A 16,193-nucleotide genomic window follows, 5' to 3' on the forward strand; every position below is an offset into this window, starting at 1 on the left:
GTTTGAACATTAAATATCTTGTCTTCGTGGTGTATTCAATTAAATATAGGTTGAAGAGGATTTGAAAATCATTGTATTCCATTTTTATTTACATTTTACACAAACATCCAACTTCATTGGAATTGGGGTTATAGATAAAAGCTTCATGCAGCTAGTCAGAGGATACAACGATGCAGAGCCAGTTGAAGAACAGCATGAAGATGTAATCTGCTGGTCTGCCTTCAAAGACACCTGGTAAACAAAATGAAACAAGAAGAAGATGATGGTTAGCACTGACTGAAGCCACACAGAGCCGAGGTTTGAAGATGCATAAAGTCTCACCTGTCTCCAACCTGGTGGAGTAGTGGTAGAGGAAATACAGGTTGACCAGGTAGAGAAAACCAGTGCCAGGACCCACCGGGAAATACAGAGTAGAAGTGATCGGTCTCCAGAGCTGGAATGAAGAGAGACATTAATGAGTAATTATTTCAGTTTTGGTTTGGTGTTCACATCACAAGTCTTCATCAGGATATGACGGAATAATTCTGATGTTCTTATTTGAAGGTCATGTCAAAACAAAATAAAAAAAAAATAAAAAAAGACTACACACGTCGCATTCTCCTTTGGTATATGGAACATTTGCTGTATCCCTTGCAGTCTTGGACATCTTGCAATAATGAGTCCACCCCTTTATCTCAAAACTGCCCATCTTAATGTTGCAAAATCAAGATAATTTTGAAAGTCAAGGTCAATAATTTGGAACAGATTCTTGATTCCCATCCCTAAATACGCTGTTGCAAACTGCTAATGTAATAAAAAAGTACAAATACTTAAGAATCTCATTTCATTATCAATCTTTCATCATGCACAACTCAAGGCCACCTCAAAGGTGAGGTGATCAAAGTGCTTTACAGCCAAACAAAATAATACAAATTAAAACAGCACTATCATAAACAAGCCAAAAGTCAGCCTGTACAAGTAAGCAGGTATACAAAATGAATGGATCTTTCATTTGTTACTGCAGTTTGTCATTTAGTGTATAAGAAAAATAACACACCAGCAACAAAAAATAGTTTTCACCAGTCTTGAAACATATTTTACACAAAAAAAACTATCCACTGCACTGAAAATGTCAGGAAGCCTGATTTTTGTGGATGTTACATCTCTGTTTTTGACATACACTCAACAAAAATATAAACGCAACACTTTTGGTTTTGCTCCCATTTTGTATGAGATGAACTCAAAGATCTAAAACTTTTTCCACATACACAATATCACCATTTCCCTCAAATATTGTTCACAAACCAGTCTAAATCTGTGATAGTGAGCACTTCTCCTTTGCTGAGATAATCCATCCCACCTCACAGGTGTGCCATATCAAGATGCTGATTAGTGCACAGGTGTGCCTTAGACAGCCCACAATAAAAGGCCACTCTGAAAGGTGCAGTTTTATCACACAGCACAATGCCACAGATGTCGCAAGATTTGAGGGAGCGTGCAATTGGCATGCTGACAGCAGGAATGTCAACCAGAGCTGTTGCTCGTGTATTGAATGTTCATTTCTCTACCATAAGCCGTCTCCAAAGGCGTTTCAGAGAATTGGGCAGTATATGCAACCAGCCTCACAACAGCAGACCACGTGTAACCACACCAGCCCAGGACCTCCACATCCAGCATGTTCACCTCCAAGATCGTCTGAGACCAGCCACTCGGACAGCTGCTGAAACTGCACAAACTGTCAGAAACCGTCTCAGGGAAGCTCATCTGCATGCTCGTCGTCCTCATCGGGGTCTCGACCTGACTCCAGTTCCTCGTCGTAACCGACTTGAGTGGGCAAATGCTCACATTCGCTGGCGTTTGGCACGTTGGAGAGGTTCTCTTCACGGATGAGTCCCGGTTCACACTGTTCAGGGCAGATGGCAGACAGCGTGTGTGGCGTCGTGTGGGTGAGCGGTTTTCTGATGTCAATGTTGTGGATCGAGTGGCCCATGGTGGCGGTGGGGTTATGGTATGGGCAGGCGTCTGTTATGGACGAAGAACACAGGTGCATTTTATTGATGGCATTTTGAATGCACAGAGATACCGTGACGAGATCCTGAGGCCCATTGTTGTGCCATACATCCAAGAACATCACCTCATGTTGCAGCAGGATAATGCACGGCCCCATGTTGCAAGGATCTGTACACAATTCTTGGAAGCTGAAAATGTCCCAGTTCTTGCATGGCCGGCATACTCACCGGACATGTCACCCATTGAGCATGTTTGGGATGCTCTGGACCGGTGTATACGACAGCGTGTACCAGTTCCTGCCAATATCCAGCAACTTCGCACAGCCATTGAAGAGGAGTGGACCAACATTCCACAGGCCACAATTGACAACCTGATCAACTCTATGCGAAGGAGATGTGTTGCACTGCATGAGGCAAATGGTGGTCACACCAGATACTGACTGGTATCCCCCACAATAAAACAAAACTGCACCTTTCAGAGTGGCCTTTTATTGTGGGCAGTCTAAGGCACACCTGTGCACTAATCATGGTGTCTAATCAGCATCTTGATATGGCACACCTGTGAGGTGGGATGGATTATCTCAGCAAAGGAGAAGTGCTCACTATCACAGATTTAGACTGGTTTGTGAACAATTTTGAGGGAAATGGTGATATTGTGTATGTGGAAAAAGTTTTAGATCTTTGAGTTCATCTCATACAAAATGGGAGCAAAACCAAAAGTGTTGCGTTTATATTTTTGTTGTGTACAAATCACAGAACAGTCCAAACTAGTAAAGTAGTAAAAAGAAAAACGACTTATCGTACAGAAAATGGTAGTTAGAAAAAGTTATTTTTGTTTCAATTTCCTCTAAATATCTGACTCATTCATATCTCCTCTATTGTAACTAAACTGTTGGAGGTAAAAATTGTATTTATTTTTACACAAGTAAGTAATATATTACGTGTAGTGTGCCTTTATTGAGAGAGTGGCGTCAACTCAGAACATGGCACCATTTTGGTTCCAACTGCGCTGAGCTACTTACTGAATGAACCATTTATGTTTTCAACATTTTTTTAAATCATTTAACCACACACAGCAACACATCCAGGTACAGGTGCTATCAAAATAAATATAAAAATAGTTCAGCTATCAAATTATCATAAATTACAATTTGATGATTTATTTAATTCATTTAAAGCCTGATTTACACTTCTGCAACTCTGTAACTCTGTGTCATTCAATGACGTGTGACAGTTTTAAAGATCTCCATCTCTGGATTATGCTTTATTTTGGAATAATTTGACCCCCAAAAAGGTTTTCTTCTACAATCATCAACTCCAAATCAAAGGTAAGCTGTACAATTTCCTCTTTTAGTGACTTCATGCTGTAAATGTGTGGACCTTTTTAATCCATTTATCAGAATGCTCACTGTAAAAGCTATTATAATATGCTGGCAGACGAAGGACTGAAAACAGAAAAGTGTCAAATCACAGCCTTTTGCACCTGATTTAACAGCTGCACATCAGGCTTCAGGTCCGAGTCAAAAAAAAAAAAAAAAAGTCCAAAAAAATAAAGTTTGTCTTTTAAATCAGGGAAATATCTCCGGTCCCACTTTCCTCAAATCAGCGAGTGTCAGAGCTGAACTGTAATTTGTACCTCTGCACGTCCAGACTGCTCTGGGTTTTAATGGAACTACATTGCGATCCGATGCGAGCGACATGTATGTAAGGGATTAGTTACAGTCAGGAGGTGCTGAACATCTAACATCCTGAATCGGGACCTGCGCCTCATTTAATGACCGGGTCAAAATTTCCTATGAAATTTTTTTCTGCCAAATGTATTTGATCTATTATCAAAATGTAATCAGTGTGTACACTGCAAAAACTATTATAATATGATGGCAGACGAAGCAGTGAAAGCAGAAACGTGTCAAATGACAGCCTTTTGTGTCGATTTAACAGGTGCACATCAGGCTGTGGCTCCAAGTCTGAGCACGGTGTGAAAAAAATAAATGAAGTGGCTATTCACACGGCCGCCATGTCCATAACTCATTTGGCTATTCATGCAGCAAGACTCTGGTGGTAAAACTTGGAACTACTCGTATAAACAAACATACTGCATTAAATGAGAGTTATAGGGTCGGCCTTTTGCCACTAGAGTCTTGCCGTGCGAATACTGAAATGAGTTATGGACATGGCCAAATAAATTTTAAAAAAATCATCAAAATTGAAAAATATTATAAGACATCTTGAATGCAGTATGTTTGTTTATACAAGTAGCGCCAAGTTTTGCCACCAGAGTCTTGCCGTGCGAATATACGTACCAGAGTCTTGCCATGCGAATAGCCAAATGAGAGTTATGGAAATGGCCGCCATGCAAATACCCACAGCCAAAAATAAACAGTCAGGCTTTTAATCACAGAAATGACTCCGGTCCCGCATGCGAGGAGTTTAATGGAAATACACTGCAATTGGACGGGACATTTTAACCGATGTGAGAGAAAATCTGTTGTACAAAATCCATTATGTACGGTGTTTATTACATGGAAAACAGTACAAAAACTTTGGGACTTTTTTTGTCTGGTGACTGCGAATATCTGGTTTAAATAATGACGTTTTAGGTTGGCTTCCATCCCACATGGCTTACTTTATTTTCCCAAATAGAATAGAATGCTTTTTATTATTATACACAAGGTACAACGAAATTAAAAGACAACTCCCATAGTGCAAAGGTGTAAAAAGTAAATATAAAAATACAACAATATATGCATGTATTTACAAAGGAGCCAGTGGGTGTATATAAACAGAAGTCTGTACTATTCATTGCATTCACCTTTATAAAAAATAAATGCAATGAATAGTGCAGACTGTAGGCTAATGTGCATTCAATACTTGTATTGCACTTAGGTAGAACATGTTGTTGAGTCGGGTGGCATGGTGACTTAGTGGTTAGCACTGTTGCCTCACAGCAAGAAGGTCATGGGTTCAATTCCTTTGGCCTTTCTGTGTGGAGTTTGCATGTTCTCCCGTGTTTGCGTGGGTTTCCTCCGGGTGCTCCGGTTTCCTCCCACATCCAAAGACATGCGGGTTAGGTGCGTGTGGGTGTGTCTGTGTTTGTTTGTCTGTTTGTGGCCCTGCGACAGACTGGCGTCCTGTCCTGGGTGTACCCCGCCTCACACCCTATGACTGCTGGGATAGGCTCCAGCAACCCGCGATCTTTAATTGGACTAAGCGGTAGAAGATGAATGAATGAATGAATGAATGAATGTGTTGAGTCTGGATGTGCGGGCCTTGATGGACCGGTACCTCTTTCCTGAGGGCAGCAGTGAGAACAGGCTGTGCCCGGGGTGTGAACCATCGAAGCTGATGCTTCTGGCCCTGCGCAGACATCTGGTGTTATAGATGTCTGACAGAGAGGACAGCTGCGCTCCTATGATGCTCTGTGCTCACTTCCTGACTCTCTCCAGAGCCTTCTTGTCAACCTGAGAGCAGCTCCTGTACCATACCAAGATGTTGTTGGTGAGGACGCTCTCTACAGAACACCTATAGAAGGACAGCAGCAGTTCCTGGGACAGGTTGACTTTCCTGGGACAGGTTGACAGTGACCTTAAAAAGTACAGGGGTGATTCTTAGACTACGGGCACTTATATGTCCTTTGATCATATTGTATGAAAAACAGAAAAAAGGGGAAATTTCACACTTTTAGTTATCTTTACAATGAAAGTGTGTTAAGAAATTTGTTCTAGTAGTCTATGATGACTTTACACCTTTTTTCAGCATCATTATATGCAAATATTGCCGTTTTGTGCTTGTCCCACACCCAGACTTTTGATCTTCAATGATAAAAATGAATGGTAAAGAAACATTTTTTCTAATGTTTTAAAATATCTCTGAATAAAATATCAGTAAAATAATCAAAACATAATTGGGGTATTCAATGTCATACAACTGTTGTGATTTTTTTAAACAAAATGTAGTTGTCCCACACTATTGCCGTAATTTCCACCACAACACTGTAATGTCCCTTTAAACAGTTTGTATGAAAGATTGTTTGGGTAGTTTCTATGAAGATAAACAGTGACATCAGAGCACATGTATATAGCGCCAAATCACAACAAACAGTTGCCCCAAGGCTCTTTATATTGTAAAGCAATGGTGTGGTGGAAATTACATTTACAAGGCCAATAGTGCCCGTAGTTAAAGAATCACCCACGTACGCTGCTGTGCCTTTTTCACAAGGGCATTGGTGCTGGTGCCCCATGTAAGGTCCTGAGAAATGTATGTTCCCAGGAACTTGAAGTCACTGACCCTCTCTACGGTGTGTTTCTTCTATTCGGATCTGAAGGGAATCTGTACATCTTGAAGCCCTTGTTGTATCTATTTGTGCATCCAAATGCACAACAACCTGACATTTTCAGCGAATAAATTAAACAATAGCTGGATTTACATGCAGAGATTAACGGCCAACGCTATTTTGAACCCAAGATGACACCATAAGTCACGTGACCGATGTTTTTCGACTCATGTCGCCATTCTCTCAATTTAGGCACACTAAATTGTATATGTTTTGTGATTTATTATCTTGTATAACGCATTAATTGATATTTCATCTTTATTTTTTTCTACTATGTGATAAAACAAAAATCGAGCAATGCGGCTCATCTGATTGGCTGATTCACGTCCGGCTCTGCTGACACCCAATCAGATGTCTCTACGTGACACCGGGCCTGTTAGCCTGCTGCTAACAGACCGTTTTTAAAACAACATCACCAACAAACAGCTCGTGAACACGTACCTGAAATCTACGAAAGAAGTATTCCGGCCAGAGTATGAGGTGTCTGGGGTTAATCAGTCCAAATCTCCCAATCAGCGGAACAGCCACCGAACCAGCGAACCAGAAACGGGTGATAAAAGGGACGCTTCGAAACCAGTCTCCGAACTCTGACATTTTCACACAGAATAACAGCAAAATATACAGTCCGTGAAAACGAATACAAACAAACAAGTTGCGACTTTTCGCCACAAAGTTCACATGACGTGGCTAAAAACAAATAGCTACGTCCAGCTTCGGCTCCGTTCTTCTTCTGTCAAGTTTATTAGCAGTTTACAAACTGACATGGTGCATTACCGCCAACTACTGGACTGGCGTGTGGACAGCAGACTCGCAGAGAACCGTCTTGGGGGACGACGCGTTTTCAAGCGAAAAAGAAACAAAATTTCGGAAACTTTAAATTGAATTTGAGAATAAACGATTGTTGGAATTTAGGAGGCCTTGTTTACTTCGCAACGAGGTCTTTCAAGTCGTAACTAAAGTGTTTTTAAATTTCGCGCCGTTGACTCGCCTAGCTGGATTAGCAGTTAGCAGCTTGTGTGAAATCTTCAAATATTTGTTTTTAAAATTAATGTTTAAAATGCAGATAACTGACGTCGGAAACAAAGAGGAGGGGAAAGTTTGGCAACGAAAACCAGCGCCTGGCAACAGGTAGGTATGAAATGAATTATGTTTGAAGACAGCCATTTAAAAACCGTTCCAGTCTGTCTAAGTGTACTATCAATAGAGAATACAGATACATACACATGCATCAATAAAGAGATCTCACTACTTCATACTAAATTTTTTTGGAAATTCAGCATGTACATAAAATGCAAAACGTAAAATCACAAAACGTCAAATTTCGAGGACAACACAAAAAGAACAAAACATTTCCGTTTCCTGTTAAGTGAAACAATAAATTTGGCAAATAATACGTTATTGTCAAATATTTTGATCATTACTTGGTAAATTGAGTAATTTCTGAATGAAAATAGCCAGATTTATTTGGTTCCAGCTTGTGCAATGTGATGATTTTCTTTTTTTAATGATTGACTGAGTTTATTTTGTAAAATCAATGTAAACACAGAAAGGTGAATATATCAGTGATAGACAGATGACACAATAAAGCATAAAGGCTTATTTCCATTGTAGTGCAGCAGATAACTAAAACAGTCATGCAAATGGTGATTAAAAGCATCAAATTCGGCAGAAATACTCCTTAGACATTCCTCTTTTGAAAAAACTATTGGCCACTTGAATTTTCAGTCGGTGGTCAGGTAGGGGTCAATTGAAGAATTACACAGTGGTCAAAATTAAAAGATGCTCCAATCATATTGAAAACAAAAACACATTATTTGCTTCATCATAAAGATTCCAAAAAGGTATAGTTTGGACAATCTGTGACTGAATTCTGTGGAGTTATGGGATAAAAACAGCAAAAAGGTGACAAAGGTCAGTTTTCAGTTTGTACAGGGATCAAAAGTTAGAGTTCCTCCTAGTGTTGGTAAAAAGTGATGCAAATTATTGGTTGAGCTAATAGGATTAATAAATGGAGTAGTTTTTGACAGTGTTGAATGTTTGGTCTCCAAAGTAAATGTCAAACAAGGTCGACGTCCACATGGATTCTATGACATGTGACATATGTTACCCGTAACGTGATAACTCAGCCATGATACATGGTCTAAACTATTCCTTTTTAAAACCCTGTTAAATCAACTAATAATTTGCATCACATTTTACCAAAATTGGAGCATCTTTAACTTTTGACCCCTGTACAAACTGACACTGACCTTTGTCACCATTCTTGCTGTTTTTATCCCATAAGTCCATAGAATTCAGTCACAGATAGTCCAAACTATACCTTTTTGGAATCTTAATGATCAGGTAAATATGTGGTGTAGGTTTCAATATGATTGGAGCATCTTTTAATTTTGACCCCTGTGTAATTCTTCAATTGACCTCTACCTGAACGCTGACTGAAAATTCAAGTGGCCAATTGTTTGTTTGTTTTTTCAAAAGAGGAATGTCTAAGGAGTATTTCTGCCGAATTTGATGCTTTTATCACCATTTGCAGGATTCTGCTCTAAATATTCTCTTATCTGCTGCACTATTGTGAGGCTAACAGTTGACAACAGGAGCTCAATTGAGCAAGTACAGAGACCGAGAATCTAGCATAAAATATAATTGAATATTGTTCACACTGGGATACCAATAAAGTAAGTACAAATTGAACAAGAACAATGAAATCTTAATAAATTAAAATAACAAGTGTATCTCTAAACCAATTTAGTCCTGAGATTTGGACTAGAAAATAGTGGAGTAGAAGATAAGCTAGTCTTTTGGACTAAAGCTCACATTAAAAAAATAAATAATTAAAAGGGTTGAGTTCCTCTTTCCTTAGCTGGCTGAATAAAAATGACTTTAACTGTCTTTAAAACTTGCCTTGTTGCTAATCGACTGATACTGTTCCAGGCCAGGGCACCAGTCTGTCTCAAGGGTTTACAGGATAGTAATTTTTTTTGTGGGGGGGGGGGATGTCCGGTCTGGTGATAGAAAAACTTTAGCACTGGATTTGCGAAGTGCTGAGTCTGCTATTTGGCTACCTGATAGTGATTGGTCAAGAGTGATACCTAGATATTTTGCACAGGTTTTACTGGCTAAACTCTGGCCATCACAAGTGACGTCTATTGACTCATTTCCATTCAGTCGGTGCTTTGAGCCAAAATATAGATTCTGACTTACCACGGTAGAGAGAAAGATAGTTGTCCACCAACCATTCTTGGATTGACTGCAATTCAGCAGACAGACATTCCTGTATGGAGACATCTTTGCCAGAAACAAGTACAGCTGAATCATCTGTGTACAACAGTAGCTTACATGTGACTGCTGAAAGCATCATTTACAAAGTGGCTCCAGGTACAGGAGACTTATCTCAGAGTGTGAATTTATTTATTTACTCTTAATCAGAAAAAAGGGGGGCATTTAATAAATAGAAATTGTAGATCCTGACTGCTAGGTCCGATATGACACTGATTTGGAGAGTAAAAATTTTACAATACTGATATATATGTATAAAAAAAATACTAATGATTCCTAACATATTGGCTGGTGGCATAGCAACTACATGTCTGTTATCACTGTAAAATGATGATTGAAAGTGAATGACAGTTGATTGTGTTGCCTCCCTTTCTTGTAGCTAATCAGTAATGATGATTGAAAGTGAATGACAGTTGATTGTGTTGCCTCCCTTTCGTGTAGCTAATCAGTAAATGTGAACCAAGGGTTGTTGTGTGGGGGGGGGGGGGCGCAGGCTTTATAAAATATACTGTTGGGTCTGCCCTCTGCTGAAGAGATTACATAATGACACTGTTTTCAACAGCCAAAGTTTTCTGCATTGCTTGAGTAAAATAATAAAAAAAAATCATATCGACAAAAATAATGCTTAGACCAGTATGTACATGAGAGGCTCATATCGGCCAATATGATATGTGTATACTTTTATTGATTGATTTTCTATTTAATACTAACCTTTCTGTAATTGTGTATTTAACTAACCATTGTTTTATTGTTTCTTTGGGATAAATGAAGTTGATCTTGATCTTTATATGACCATACGTAATGTGCTTGCTGAGTCTGTGGTGCCATCAGCGTGTCGCCCTTCCTGCACCGTGCTGAGGAAGGGACGCTGAAGCACTTGTAACCACTAGAGAGCAGCCATGATTCACGCTCTGGACTTTCAGTCCCCTAAATGTGCGTTTGTGTTGCTTGTCTTTCTCAGTGGTTGGTGTCTGTGGTCCGCACTGTCCAGCAGGCCAAGACGGTGCATTTCCTCCATGTGGCCTTTGACACCACCGGAGGGTCCTTCCTGGCTGGAGATCACCACGGCAACATCTATGTATTTGATATCCACAAGAAACAGGTGATTAACTACAGTTAAAAAAAAAACAGTGACCTGTGACTTTCCTAAGTGGTGCCTTAAATGAATGTCATTACTTTTCTGTGAGCGTGTGTGCAGTATATCATAGTATTATTGTTATTTCTGATTTTATCGCTGTTGACGGCACGCTGATGAAAAGTAAACAGTGATTTCAGCTCAGTAACTTGATTTTTATTTTCTCACCGACTAATCAGGCACTACAGCAGTATTGCTAAAACAGTTGCTGCCTTTTGTAAGATATTGCAGTATTGTGTGAACTCAGCATTTACCAAGTCTTAATGTCTGTGTTGCATCTTTTTGGGGGCAGGTTTCGTCTGGTGCAGAAGACAGGTCAAGCCTGCACTGCTCTGGCATTCAGCCTGCACAGACCCACACAGTCCTTGTAGCTTTGGCTGATTACTCATTAAATGTTTTGACACAGGTGAGCTGGAAACATCTGCAACCGAACTGTCCTTTAATGTGCAAAAGGTGTCAAAAGGAACTGACACAAAACTTGAATGAATCCAGGATAAATTAAAAAGTTACAACAGCTGTTTTCACTTGATTTAGGACATTGTTTAGATTATTTTAACTATTATTATTACTATCAGTGAATTGATCGATTGATCATTAATTCCTGCTGCCCATCCAGATCCAGCTACTAGTATGTCAGAGCAGATCATTTGTGAATCTACTCATAGATCAGCAGTAAAAGGGAGTGTAGAGTTATAGTGACATTAAACAGACAAACTGAAATACAGTGGCTGGCAAAAGTATTCGGCCCCCTTGGTATTTCACGCATTTTAATTTGTTTATTGGCATTTCAAATACAAAAAGTAAATCAGGCTTCTCAATATAAAAATTTCTAAAATTATCTTCCTTAGACTCAAACTGAAAATAAATCTCTACAGCTTGATATAAATTAATTAAAATGTAAAAAAAAATGGTAGGTTTACTTTCCAACTGTGGAATCTGATTGAATTTAAACTGTATTTTGTCACACAGCTATTTCTGGTTGTACATATGTTCCATGTGTGCATCACTGGTTTCCCACAGATGGAACTCCAGCTGTGCAGTATCTCAGTGACATGAGGCGTTATATCACCGTTGCAGTAGTATTTATTAGAGAAACGGTCTTTGTCATTTTGTTTTTTTAACACTTGTTTACTGTAGAAGGAAAATGAATTTCTATTTTGTGACCTAAAAATGTTTGTTTTGTCTTCATAAAACAGTGTGAATTCTAAATTTCCTGCTCGAATTCCATGAAACAGCTGGTCTGTTTGGTTCAGATCCAGGAGGTGGTTTGAACCATAATTAATCTTCACAAACCATTTATTTGTGCAGACACAAAGCAGCTGGTGAGTTTGATGCGAGGTCACGACGGAGCAGTTCCATCTATCTCTATGCACAGTTCAGGTCGCTGTGCCATCACCACCTCTTCAGACACGGCCCAGGTCTGGGACCTGGACACCTTCCAAAGGAAGAGAAAGCTCAGCGTCAAACAGTCTGTTGGCATACAGAAGGTGAAAACGCACAGGCGTGTTGCTGACTTGACGTGTTCATGCTGTTAATATTCAAATGGCCCGGTCACATGGCATATGATGATTCCTGAACGAAGGGAAAAAGTAAAAAAGTCACAAATCGTCGAGAAAGATGGACGAATGAGCTTTTGACTTTTCCCATCACCGAATAGCCTGTGAATCAAGAGCGCAAAAGAAACAAAAGAGGAATAAAATGAAACCAAAACTAATGTTGAGCTCCACACTAAATGAAACGCGCCTGAAGCCACTGCTGGAGCAAGTAAGCAAACGATAAGAATTGTCAAGAACGACAGCAAACAAAATATGGATGAATTGAGGTTTTCGGCGGCATTTGTTCAAATTTTTTGACAGTTTAAAAATCCTGACGAAGCGCCAGCTACAGGAACAAAGCTGCGCGAAGGTTAAACAATGCCAAACAAAGTCCAGAATTCTTGTTTTGTTTGGGCTTCGTTGCATTCGTTAAGTGCCATGTGACTGGGCCATAAAGTAAAATTAAAGAATGTGGGATTATTTCTGTTCCACATGCCAAAGAAGTCTGAAACAAGCTGTGTCAGGCCAAAATAATGTTTGGGGCAGGAGAGTGTGAAAATGTAATGTAAAATTCATATCAAAAATTATTTTGTACTCTATGAATATTATGAATTTCATCTTATTGAATCACAGTTTCATATTTGTAACATACACGTGGTCATGTGATGAAACGCCACTGAAGCTCGTTAAGCTGCTCCCCTGCTTTAAAAAAGTGTGGTGTGCTGAAGCCCACTCATTCACACAACAGGGTCACTTTTTAGATCATACTTCCATGAAACCTGACTGTCTTCATGTAAAAATGACCATATAGTCAGTCATATCTATGAGAAATGTTGACAAAAAAAAGCTTTAATTCACCTGTACACCTTACAGGACAAAAACATGTTTAAAGGCATATGAATCTTTAAACTCCACATGTGTCTAGAATCTGTCATTCTTCAGCAAATGTGAAAACGTCCACAGCATTTGATGGGGGGTGGGGAGTGTCCTAAATTTTAATGTGGAACACTGAGACCACATGGGTACAAAAGCACATCAACTGAATGGGTGAATGTGAGGCATCATTGTACAGCGTGTGTGTGTGTGTATATATATATATATATATATATATATATATATATATATATATATATATATATATAAATATGGAATCCATGTTCTTTCTCTGCTAAACTTTGAATTTGTGGCTATGTTCTCACTGTTGTCATAGTAATGGCACACAGTTTTATGTCACAGGTGTTTTTCCTGCCTCTGAGTAACACGATCCTCAGCTGTTTCAGCGACAATTCTATCTTTGCTTGGGAAAGCGACACACTGATCTGCAAATATCAGCTCCCTGTGCCTGAACACGGACCCAGAATCTGCTACAAAGCCTTTGCTGTCACCTGGTGAGTCTCTGATGAACACCTTCACGAACACCTTCCACAGTCACCTCACCGAAGTGGCAGGACGACGAAAAAACATGATGCACTCTGCTGTTTCTGACATTTATTTTGATAGTGATGGTAAGAACCTTGCTGCAGGTGGGCGTTCCAACCTGGTGCAGTTGTGGTGTCTGGACACCAAAAAGCTGATCAGGGTGGTCCAGATGCCCACGGAGGTGCGAACCGTCAGACAGCTGGACTTCCTGCCTGACAGTTTTGATGGAGGAGCCAACCAGGTGCTCACACAGGACTTTCACACTGTCTCGAGGTTGTTGTCTGTTCTCTACTATTGTATGTCAAGCAGGTAGCTCAACGAGGTAAGTTCAGCTGCTGGTGTATAGACCCGAGTTTGATTCCCGGTCACCTACCTGTCAAGACAATTCATCTGTGTTTTTTCAGTCCACCCAGCTGTAAATGGGTACCAGCCTTGGCTGGGGAGGAGACCTGTATCAGACTGGTGTCACCTCCAGGGTCGAGTCGTGGACACTCATCGACTTCATTGCACAGAATTTGAAGATGAGCACCAACACGCCTCAGGGCCTGTGTAGGAGTTACTTCTTTTTCTATAACTGCCTCTCCTTGTCTCCTGCTGTTCATTTTTCCTCACCGTTTGATGTATTTGTGTCATTCCATCTTGAAGCAGACATGTGTTTTAGCCTGCGTTGTTTCTCTTTGCGTTGTTTGTAAGTTGTGTTTTGTTGTAACAGATGCTGGGTGCGTTGAGCCAGGACGGCGTCATGCGTTTCATCAACGTTCACACCTGCGAGCTTCTCTTCCACATTGGTTCCCATGAAGATGGCATCACCACGGCGGCAGTCGGGCCTAATGGACGACACGTTGTAGCCACCATGGACAACGGCAGAATCAACGTCTACAGTGTTGCGAGTCTCATGCAGGAAATAACAATGTAATGGCGGCGCAGGGGCGTGATCATTTATTTTTCTGGATGTTTTTCTGGATTTATTTTCTGGAGAACACACAGTTTGGTGATTAATATCCTACTTTGTGAACTCCCTCCCACTGCAGTGTTCTAAAGTAGCAGACACCTCAGGTGCTGATGCGAGCCAGGATTTACCCAGCGTCCTGGTCAGGTCAGAGGTCGTTAAGAGACCAGTGAGGAGCTCAAGCAGGAAGTTACGTCGACCTGCTGCTGGGCGTGGAGCTGAGGATAAAGAGGTAGGGGCATGAACATAAATTTAATGATGTATTTAAAATACCAGTGTGTAAAGAAAAAGCCACCAAATACAGCTGACAGAATGTTCTGCCTGAGTAAATTTATTTTCTTTGGGTTTGGTCTGTTTTTTCAGTTAAAACAGATGATTTATGAACACCACCTCTGAACTGCTGCTGCTATTTTGTAGACTGAATAATGAATCCTTTATGAAACATTTTGACTCTTTTCTCACGTCCTTGTAGCTGAAGTCGTGTCCACAGCGTCCGTTTAAGTCCGATTTTATGTTGCGTGACTGATTTTCCGTCAGCTCTCTGTGTAACACTGATGCTGTTGAACGGCCTGTGATGACTTTGACTCTGTTTGTTTACTGTACATCTCTGTGGTCACACCGTTTGCTGGTTACATTCGGCAATATGTGGTGGTAACTAACACAAAGTGTGCGAGTCGTGATCTGGTGTTTGGTGCTAAACTGAAAACAGCTCTTTTATCATAGCAGCCTTTCTGTCCAGATAATGTGATGCTGAGTGATCTAGATACTAAAGAAAAGGAAAAAAGAGTAATTTCCTCCTTCTGATGAGCTGTAATGAGAATGTATTTAAATTTTGTGTTTTTTTCTGAGTGGAACGAGCTGCCAGATGGTCTGAACAAAGAGAGACTGGTTACTCTGCTCAAAGCTTTTGGAGAATTTCCTGCTAAATACAGGTAAGGATCAAAGGAGGGCTTTGAATGGAGGAATGGCATAACACATCCCTTTGAAAGCAAATTGTTATGAACCTTGTGTTAAACACAGTTCGGTTGGATGTGTCTGTGTCTGTCCAGGCTCATACAGCTCAGGACAAACTACTGAACAGAATTACACAGATTCTGATGTGTTTCTTGATGGGTTACTGTTTTCAAATGAGATTGAAGATGAACTTTGTGTACATTTTGGATTCAAGGTTATTCTACACACCAGTGATAGAAAATGCTGCCACACGAGCTACTGAATGAAACGTAGTACATCTGAAATGTTACACAACTTAAAAACAACAAACAAAAAAACCCTTCACTTTCAATGATTCCTCATGTATTAGAAAGCAGTCCTGTAGTGGGGGGCAACCTTGTATTTAAGATTATAGAGATGTACTCTTTGGATAGTTTAATAGTTTATTGTGCAGTCTTCACAGTGGAATATCTGATATGGAAGTTACCCCAAATATTTTGTGAAATAGACCACAAATCATCTAAAGATTTAAGAGAGTTTTAGATTTAATCGAACACAGAAATGGACTGCAAGTTGTGTCAGTCTGACTTTGACACTGTTGCTGTCATTAATGTAACATTTGTTA

The 16,193-nt window shown here is 40.0% G+C and overlaps 1 protein-coding gene and 1 pseudogene across 1 annotated transcript; one reads left to right on the forward strand and one right to left on the reverse strand.

The window, feature by feature from the left end:
• Positions 1 to 97: 97 nt before the first annotated feature.
• On the reverse strand, positions 98 to 7,053 carry LOC117514814 (derlin-1-like). The gene is made up of 3 exons (XM_034175408.1): positions 6,763 to 7,053; positions 322 to 433; positions 98 to 231 (listed from the first exon to the last, which is right to left on the reverse strand). Exons 1-3 carry the CDS (start codon positions 6,913 to 6,915, stop codon positions 152 to 154), a joined length of 345 nt encoding a protein of 114 aa, XP_034031299.1. The 5' UTR covers positions 6,916 to 7,053; the 3' UTR covers positions 98 to 151.
• A 90-nt stretch (positions 7,054 to 7,143) lies between these two features.
• LOC117514815 overlaps positions 7,144 to 16,193 on the forward strand; it is a 30,764-nt pseudogene continuing 21,714 nt past the window's right edge.

The sequence above is a fragment of the Thalassophryne amazonica genome, chromosome 7 (genome assembly GCF_902500255.1).
Source record: "Thalassophryne amazonica chromosome 7, fThaAma1.1, whole genome shotgun sequence".
NCBI lineage: Eukaryota > Metazoa > Chordata > Actinopteri > Batrachoidiformes > Batrachoididae > Thalassophryne > Thalassophryne amazonica.